We start from the raw sequence: 10,134 nt of genomic DNA, 5'->3' as shown, positions 1-10,134 counted from the left end.
CAGAATAAAATGCTCAGTAAATTATTAATAGGTAATTTTCACAACGTGATAAAGTGTATCTACAAAAATATTTGAAGCAAACTTTTATCCTAACTGGGAACATGTTCTAAGCATTCTCCTTTAAAGTTGGGAACAAGTTAAGGATGCTCACCATTGCTACTTCTATGCATCATTGTCTTGGAGGTATTAGCCAACGCCATGAAATGGGAGAAAAAAATTTGAGGTCTAAAGATTTGTAAGGAGAAAATAAAAGTTAATCTTTGCAAATGACTATTTCACTACAGAGAAGATAAAAAAGAATTTGCAGTTAACTACTAGAAATAATAGTTTTCAGAATTCAACAAGGTAGCTGTATATGACTTCAATAAGTAGAAATCATAGCATTTCTCTGTACCAGAGGCAAGCGGTTAGAAAACACAACTTCATTTTTTAATTTAAAAAATAGCTTTATGCTGCTTTAGGCAAGGATATAACTGTGCCCATCACCAGAATGTTGGTCATTGTACCTGTTAGGTAGGATTTACCCCTTTCTTTCTCCCCTCCACCGCCCTTCTTGATTCCTAATGATTTAGAAAACACAACTTTAAAAAGAGACACTATTGACAAGAGCAATACAAATGAGTCTGATCAGAGGTGAGTAAGACCTGTGGGGCAACGTAATAACGCTTTGTGGAAGAGTATTGAAGACCTAACTAAAGAGAAATATATCCTATGCCCCTTGATAAGAATATGGATGCAATAAATGATGTGAAAAGTCATTTTATGGAAAATAAATCAGGTTAAACTAATAGGCATAGGCAGCGACATCAGCTTCATTTGTTTTCAGAGAAATTCAAGTTAAGGCTACATGAGTGAGATACTTTATTAGATCCAGTCATCTGACAAAACTTAAGAAACCGAAAATACCAAGTATGGAGAACAAGTAGACCCAGCGGATTGCTTTTTACTCTGTTTGTGGGTATGAGATTTGTCTAGACACCCTGGAAAACAATTTTATCTTATATCTTGTAAAGTTGAACATCCAGTTTCACTATGACCTAGTACTTTTATTCCTACATATGGAAAGTTAAGCATATATGTGACTGAGGCTTCTATAAGAATGTTTACAGCAGTATTCCTTGTAATAACAAAAAAAATTGGAACATCCCAAATGCTCATTGATACGAGAAAGCATACATTATGGTATACTCACAAAACAGGGTATCGTATAGTAGTGAAATGAGTGAAGCATATCTACTTACTGCAGTAAGGATGAAGTTTAATGAAAGTAAATGTAATTTAAGTATAAAGGAGGAAGGGAGCAGGAAAGAGACAACTAAGCAGAGTGGTGATCTCTGAGAGGGAGACACAGGATTCTGCAGGAGACATGTACAGAGAGAGATTTACGTTTTTGCTAATGTTCTACTTCTTGGGCTGGGTTAGGGAGTCGTTTCAAGAACATTTTTTATATTTTAAAGAGTAAAGAAAAGTGTGCCATACATTGGCCAATGAGAATCAATTAAGTTTAACCCAGTTCTATGTAAAAATTTAAAAATCTGAAATCTAAATTAATCTCTTTGAAAACAATTATCTAAACCATAAACAAGTCAGTTAATCAAGCTAATAACGACAATAATGTGATTGTAATAGATTATATTAATGCCCCAGAATGAATTAAGATAACAGTTTTTAATTTGATCTCATTATGCTATTTTGTCTTTTCACATGTAGATAATTGATGATTAATTGATAATTACCCTAAATTCTAAGAGGATAAACTTTGCCAAGGTTAAGTAAATGTATTTATTCTTAAGAAAGAATGCAGTTGATTTTTTACCTATAAACATTGGTTGCTCATTAGAATTTATTTTATTATAATGAAATAAAAAAGTTCAAAGAATTTTGAATCCAGGCAGGATTTTAGAGATCATCTAGTGCTAACCATTATTTTACATATTTTAAACCCACAGAGGGTCAGCAGTTTGCCAGGGATTATTTGGTAAATGGTTGAACTGAGACTAGTTTCCTCAAGCCTTTTGGGTTTTTTTGCCATGCTGTAATTCATTGAGTAATTAGTACTGTTATTGCATGGCCATTTAAACTGTATGCACATTTCATTTCTTAGAGAGATTCCCTCCTATGGTGAAGAACATTTTTCACTGGTAAGGTGATATAGATCTTTCAGGATTGGTTCTGATTAAAGCCATCATTGCAGCTCTCTCCTCTAAGAAAATTGTGATGGATTTCCTACTTATTTCTTAGTAACTATTTTCTATACACCTGAACCATATTTTACGATTGTAGACAAATGAGTAAGATCAAATCCTGAGCTAGTGAATAATTCATGTCAAGCATTGTGAACTACTGACAGCATTGCCAAAATATAAAAATATACTGTTGGGCTTTTCCCATGTTGTAAAGTTACACTTAAGTGCCACAGGGTTCCTTCATTCAGTTTCATTCAAGGATCTAAAGTTCCACTGTAAAAGATTTATTCACAGAATTGTAAAAGTTTAGAGCTGGAATGCAACAGGATGATTTTTTTTACTTCTTTGAGTCTCTTTTTCCGGTTAGTGCTCCTTTAAAATTCAAATATATCTAAGAATATTAACCTGGTAAGCTAATTCATTGTCAGAGTTTAGTGATTTATCAGGTTATATTTCTTCTTATCAGGAAGTCCCCAAACCTACACAAGAATAGGAAAGAATAATGTTAGGAGGGAAAGCAAATAATGTTTCATGAAGGTTCTTGAGAAAACGGGAGACAGGGGAGATAAAGGTATTCTTGAAGGCCAGCTGTGAACTCAGTATTTTATGGTCCACGTCTGCACATCAACTTGTCAGCACTGCTGCCAGGAACACGTAATGTGACTGTGGGAGCAATTAGGGGGAAAAAGCTGTTGTGTCACCATAAAAAGTAGTCTACTCAAGAGCCAGATTAATCTATAGTACCTGAAATTCCTTGAAACTTAAAGGGAAGTGAAAAATTAGGAAGTAGGAGACAGTTTTATCTGAAACGAGCACATTTCTCAACAGAGATGTTCAGTCAATCCCTGACCCTTTGCTTCAGCACTGGGAGTGACGTGGTGTCTGCAGAAAAAGCAGCTGTGACTGCAGTGAGGCACCCGTGTTCCTCCTCCTTTTTGTCCTTGCAATGCTAATTTCAGAAAACATGGCTAGCTGTAGTAGTCAAAGCTAGATGTACCCAGAGAACTATGGTTAACCTCTAATGTCTTGGAAAATTTGTGTAGACACAATAAACAAGCATTTCTTTTCGATTCTTGATGTAATCTCTTCCTATTTTCAGGAACCCTGTTTTCTAGTTTTCTGATCCTCACCTGCTTTCCATGGGAATGCTTCCTGTCCCAGCTCTCCGCAAGCATCTGTTCACTCTGCCACCATTCCAAGTGTCTCCATCTCAGCTGGAATAGAGCTTCTAGGACACTAATGCTCCTGAAATAGGACTTAAGGACTGTTTCTCTCCTGCCTAAACTGAGACAGATGGCCACGTGAGGTTTTGCTTGCCTCGTTTTTGTTGCCAAAGATTGCCTGATCCAAGAGTATTTTATATCATCGATGTCTGTGTGAGGTAGTTTAATCTCCTATTTCCAATATTCACACTTGTTTTGCGTTAGAATCTCTAACAACAAAGATCTAGTCTTTGTTCTAGTTCCAGAATAATTATTTAACAGCCCTCCCCCCGCAATGGAAGCAGAAAGGGGCATTTGTGAGCATAAATGTCAGTTTATTTGTAGGGCTATTCTGACTGGGAACATTATGGAAATAGATTTGAAAATGAATATTGACCATAAACAGAACTGTGCTTCAGTCTAGAGATTGAATCTGAAAACAATGAGGACAACTTAGGAATTTCTGGGACATTTAGCAGTGTGTTTTTGTCTAGTATCCTTATTTACTTCTCTCTCTGGCCTGGGTCTTTTTAGATTTGATCCCAACCTTGAATGTTCCATTTCCATGCTGTTGGCCAAGAGGTAGATGGCATGATTTCCCAGCCTCACCTAATTGTTAATGTAGTAATGTTATCAGTGCCTTATAATTGTGAAGTGATTTATAGTTTGTGTAGCTCATTGACACCCATTTTCTAATTTTTTCCCTGTAGCCTAACTTTTGACCCTAAGAGCAACCTGGTGCTACCCCCATTTTACAAATGAAAAATCTAGCAAATAATAGACTTAGAATGATTACAAATAATCATGAAACAAAATACATGTTTTGTGATATTTACAATCCATTCCTTCCTTAAATTTTTAAAAAATTCTTTGATTAATGGAGGGGGAGAGAGCTAGAGGTCATCAGTTGACCAGAAAAGGCTTCGTAGAAGAAGGAATGGTTTGTTTAGAGTGGAGACCAAGAAGTGGAATTGCTGTGGCATATTTACAGCTATGATGGACATTGCCATATGTCTCTGAAGTGGCTATATCATAATGAAATCTCTCACTCAGTAGTATAAAAGTAAATATTCTTCAAAACTTTGTACTTTAAAATGTTTGCTAAGCTGATGGATAAAGAATGGCAGATTATATTAATTTATATTTTTTCTGACTATATCTGTAAAGGAACATCTTTTCATATGTTTATTAGCCACTAGGATTTGCTCTTCTGCAAATTGCCTGGAATATAATATTTATCCATTTTCTGTTGGGTTGTCATTTTTGATCGATTGATTGATTTTTTAATGTATTATAGGTAGTAATCCTTTGTCTGCTACATACATTATGAATAGTGAATATATTCTCCTGTTGGGGTCCTGCCCTGAGCGCAGCATCTGCTGAGACCTGTGGAAACTGGCGGCCATCGACTGAAGAAATATAAAGTTAGGAGCAATGGTAAAGAAAGACTATAGACATAGAGTAGAATTAAAAGTGGGAACTCAGGGGTCCATTGCCCATCATGGGATTCTGGCAATGGCCCAGAGTCTTTGCTCCACTCTGATTTTATTGACGTCTATTTGCCCAGAGAGTAAGATGAGTGAGGGAACAAAGACATCAGCAGTTTCTTGGATTGATCATATCAGCTTCTATTATTATTATTAGCCTTAAGGGTAGCCTTCAGAAATCTGAAATCTGAGCCTTGTATTGGGAGAGCCTCCTGCTTGAGGTCACACACACAGATTTCTAGGGAAGTGTTAAGCTCTGCTAGTTCTCTGTGGAGTAAAACTCCACCAGTGTTAATCTCCCCGAGGGATCAGGGGAGGGAAGCATTTCTCTCCCATCACCACCACGGAGGATTTTCCTCTGCTATAAGGGATATAAGCCCTTCTGCCCATATTTCAGAGCTCAAGCTACTCCCTTTGTCTCTGCCCCAGGCAAATGCAAATGTCCACAGTGGGTATCTGCTTTGCCTGTTTAATGGACAGGAAACACCCTAGAAGATGTATCTTTTCTAGAACATTGTCATAGCCTCTTCTATGACCACTATTCTCCTCAGGGTGCTCACAGACCCAGCAGGGTGTTTGTAAGCTGTATCCCCCAACAGGCTAGAATTTCAGAAAAGGCAAGAAGCTTGCTAGCAATGGGTAGTTTAAATGTAAACTAGCTGACTTTTCCTTGTTCTGACTCACTCAGCTTACTTTTTAGTTTTCCTTTTTTTCTGGGGATGCTTTCCTTTGTCAAGAATGGGGTCTTCGGTCTCCATTCTCCCAGCATTCTCCCAGCCTATCACTTTTTCATATAATTAAAAAGTAATAAAAAGGAAATAATGAGTAAATGCCAGTTATCTGTTAAAGAGAAATATTTAAGATATTGGTTTAATGTGAATGTTAAAAAGAAAAGAGAAAAGAAAAAAGTAGAATTTGGAGTTAAGTCTTGAAGAATGGGTGTGGTTTGGAAAGGAGTAAATGACACACTACCAAGTAAGAAAGTTCCTGGTACCTTCCAGAATTACTGACAGGACTGACCTAGTAGAAATAGAGAATTCTCACTGGATTATAATAGGGGTGGAATTGGAAAAATAGGTTTTGCTTATAGGAAAGGGCCTGAAATGCTAGAGCAAGAAATTCATCCTAAGAGAATTTTTTAATTGAAACATGATATCTAATCAATATTTTGAAAAAAATTAACCTGACTATACATGTAGTGTATCATGTGAGGGCAGGAAGCAGTAGTATGTTAATGAATACAAGTGAATGTAAAGGAAGCGAATAATTAAGGAGATGTTTAAAGCAAAACATGCCAGGTCTTGGTGATTGATTGGATGCCTTGCTGATTATGAGTGGCTGAGAAGGGATGATGTCATAGGTCACAGGAGAGGGAAAACTGAGCTTTGATGTCCAAATGAAATTAAATTCTGGAAACTGGTCATGGTGAGAGGAGGATGAGTAGAATGGGTGGCTTTGAGATTGTGGCTACATGAATGGAACACAGAAGAGAGGATAAAATGTTAGCAATGAATGAAAACTTAATCAACAGATGAGGAAATTAAGTTGGAGTTTAAACCTAGTTTATTTTAAAGAGAGAAGAAAAGGCAATATAGATAGGAAGAAAGTACTGTTCCCCTCTACTACATATAACAGTGTATTGGTCATTTGCTACAGTTGGCATTTTCCAGGCTGTTATCCTAGTTACCAGGATGATAAAGCTTGGCACATGCTGCCTCTGCAGGGCAACCCTGTGTTCTGAAGTCCCACCTGTGGGAAAGCACATGAGTTTCTCATGGAGACCATCAACTAATCATGAGAAAATAATACAAGGCCAAGGATGCAGCTGTGATCCACTGTGGTTCTTTAGAGATTATGTGAGTCACTTATGAATTCAAACACAACCAGGAACACTCAAAAACTATACCTTAAACAAATTTTTTCTTATGAAATATGATATTCTATGTGAAAAAATATGTTTCAGGATTAATGTTTATCTTGAATTGGATATATAACACTTCTGTATTTAAGCTCTGGTCTGGTTTGTCTAGTGATGATTTAATGGTGATTCTTTTTTTTCATCAAAATGCTTTTAATAACATTTTCCTTAAACGTAGTTGTGGTATATAGGCAATAAGATAGAAGAAATCATTGGCCTAGAGATGTGCAGCAGTCTAACTCTCCTTAGTTTGGCCAACAACAAGATCACAGCAATTAATGGCTTAGATTCATTACCAATCAAAATACTTTGTCTGGTGAGTTTAACAAAATGTTGTCCTTGGAAGTAGTAGTTAATGTTTTAGTAAATACATGAATTATGACTTCTCAGAATTTTTTAATTACATAAAGAGCTAATTCCTTCATGAAATGTTATTGTCTTTATCTTCATTTGCCTCTTTCTATATTTGTGTGTGTGTGTGTGTGAGAGAGAAAGAGAGAGAGAGAAAGAGAGAGTGAGAGAGTGAGATATCAATATTTCATACTAAAGTAAAATGATTTTATAATTTGGTATCCAAATGCAATTTTTTAAAGATTGGATTTTTACACTGGGAAGGAAGATATACTTTTACCAAGTATTTAAAAACATATTTTATAACATCCTATTGGTGAAAATAATATTTAAGCATAATATTTATTGCTGTTAACACTTTATTGCTTTCAAGTGAACCATAAGATGTTTTCTGGGCACAGAATTTTGGCAGTTCTTTTATATTAATACATGCTAGTCTCCCATTTTAGAAAAATCAGAAATAGTGCTGAGAATAAATGAACAATTCCAATCAGAGAGTTTAAAGATTTTTTTCCCCCATGGATGGCACTGTTAACTATGTGATACACTTTTTGACTCAATGAAAATAGAGATCATTTATAAAAAATCAGTAGGATCACAGTAGTGTTTTAAAAGTAGCAATATAGCTCATTAATTGGGACTGGTGATATTGTTTGTTGAATATCCAGGATTCTTTCCTCTCCCTTTCCTCCTCCTTCCTACTTCTTACCTTGGATGGCTTTGCCAATCCTCATCATATTTATCATGGGGAGGGGGGGCGGTTTGCAGAAAGGATTTCAAGCCATTAGGCTTGTAGCTTATTAATATTGTATGTGAACTATCCCACTAGAGGGTGTTGAACTGTTGTTTGAAATATCTTGGGTTATCTGCAAATTTTTGGATATGTAATATACTATTCTTGTTTTATTTAACCATAGATCTCTAAAGATTGGCTATGTGTTAATTTTTCTTTCCCAGAGCTTAGTGCTCAAAGTACTTTTAAAAAATCCTCTTATCTCTATAGGGAGTTAGATCAGGGTACTGTCATCTCAGTACTGAGGATGGAACTGAGTCATGGAAAAGTTTAATAATTTTCCTGAGCTTTCATGCTTTCTGCCCACTAAGGCATGTTAGTAAAGCATAAATGAAAATGAATTTGATAAATGAGCTTCAAAATTTTAAAACTAGGAAATAAATAAACATTTTAAAATGATGATAATCTGAAGGATTATTGGCAGCATGTACTACTCATTTTGGAGTTTGTGGGAAGCTTATCTTATTCTTTTCATATCTTCTCTGTATTGACATTCCCATTAAGTGGATCAGGGTAGGTGGAAAGAGAGATGGGGGTGTGCTTAAGGGAATGAGAATGAAGTTATTATTAGGAATAATAACACATAGCACTTTCATCTTAAGAGTTTGTTTCAATAACTAAATAAGTAATTCAGGTTGACAATTCTATCTCTAGTAGCTTTTAGAAAAAGCATAAAATATTTTTTTTCAGAAAATAGATTTGGGTCTCCACCACCCGTCCTTCATGAAACTAGAAAATCCAGACTATGCTATCAGCTTTTCTGATACATTTAATGAGAAATGTGGTTCACTAAAGGGCTGTTCTGTTGTCCAGCATCTTAGCAAGTAATGACAGTGCGTTCCAAACTTCAATATCATAAGACTTGCTTGATTTTTTTTCCTCTCAAGTGGGTAGACTAAAAATGTTCTCAATTTTGTTTACTTAAGAAAATAGCTTCTCTCTGAAGGTCTTTTCTCTGGTAATCATAAAACAATCAGGAAGAACTGTTCGTGCAGAAGCTGACTGTCCACTTCAAGGAGTGGTGCGTTAGGTTTTCAGCATTGGATAAAGGGTTTAACTAGACCACTTTCAATTCAGAAATTCTGTGATCCTGAAATTTTCTCAGTTCTGGTTTCTTTTATGACCACAGGCTGTCTAATTAAACTTTTCTATGACTCATTCTACTTATATCATCTAACTCTTTGAAAGCCTTCGGAGATGCTGTAAAGAAGAATTGCAGTCTACCACATAGAAAGCACTTCAGAGTTCTTTGGGAAGAAGTGTATTGTATATACATTTGATCCATGGGCATATTTTGAATAGGATATTGATATCGTATTGCAATATGTTAAATTAATAGGGGTATGATGTTAAGTTGAATGTTGTTTTTATTTTCCTTTTGTATTCTTTCTTTGACTTTTTTGAACTCTGAACAGAAGGAAATTTGACTTTACTTTGGCAAATGCACTATAAATATTTCTCCTATTATAGAATTTTTCTAATGTATATAAACATAAAAGAATAGTATAAACACTTGTATACTATCAGCAAGCTTTGTAAATTATTGACATTATATTAACATGTTTTAAAGAGCCATAGAATTATCTAATGAACACAAATCTTGCTCATTATTGAAGTGAGATTATATTTTTAAAAATAGGATAAAAATGAGCTCTTGCTGTTAAATTTACCGGGAAAAATATTGTAGAAGATGAAAGAGAATACTATAATTTAATTTTTCAGTTCTTAAATGCTTATTAAAAGTTATAAAAGTTTAAGGATGGGTATGGCATTAATTGAAACCTTGAAATTTCCCTTCATCATGATTCTGAACTCCAATTAGAAGTTTAATTTTACTGTGGCATTTGCTTATACCTCAAGGCTAAGGAACCCAGCAAATGATGAGTATGTTGGAAAATGTACAAAAAAGTGCAAATTTTCATTCTTATTTGTTGTTATGGATACAGGGAGGTTGGGGAAGAAACTAACATTTCATTTTTATTTATTTATTTTTTTTGAGACAGTCTCACTTTGTTACCCTTGGTAGAGTGCTATGGTGTCATAGCTCACAGCAACCTCTGGGGGCTAATGATCCTCTTGCCTCAGGCTCCCCAGTAGCTGGAATTACATGTGCCCACCACGATGCCCGCCTATTTTCTTAGAGATGGGGTCTTGCTCTTGCTTGGGCTGGTCTCAAACTCCTGAGTTCAAATAGTCT

The 10,134-nt window shown here is 35.4% G+C and overlaps 1 protein-coding gene across 1 annotated transcript in view; it reads left to right on the top strand.

Annotated features, from left to right (window-relative positions):
• LRGUK (leucine rich repeats and guanylate kinase domain containing) overlaps positions 1–10,134 on the top strand; it is a 107,272-nt gene that overhangs the window by 19,679 nt on the left and 77,459 nt on the right. The window contains exon 6 of the mRNA XM_003791666.3: positions 6,985–7,109. Coding sequence (XP_003791714.1) covers positions 6,985–7,109 — 125 coding nt within the window. The remainder of the gene's footprint in view (positions 1–6,984; positions 7,110–10,134) is intronic.

This window comes from Otolemur garnettii, unplaced genomic scaffold (assembly GCF_000181295.1).
Source record: "Otolemur garnettii isolate 467f Iridium unplaced genomic scaffold, OtoGar3 scaffold00049, whole genome shotgun sequence".
Lineage (NCBI taxonomy): Eukaryota > Metazoa > Chordata > Mammalia > Primates > Galagidae > Otolemur > Otolemur garnettii.
The sequence above is the reverse complement of the archived record's forward strand: the minus strand, read 5'-3'. Positions and strand labels throughout refer to the sequence as shown.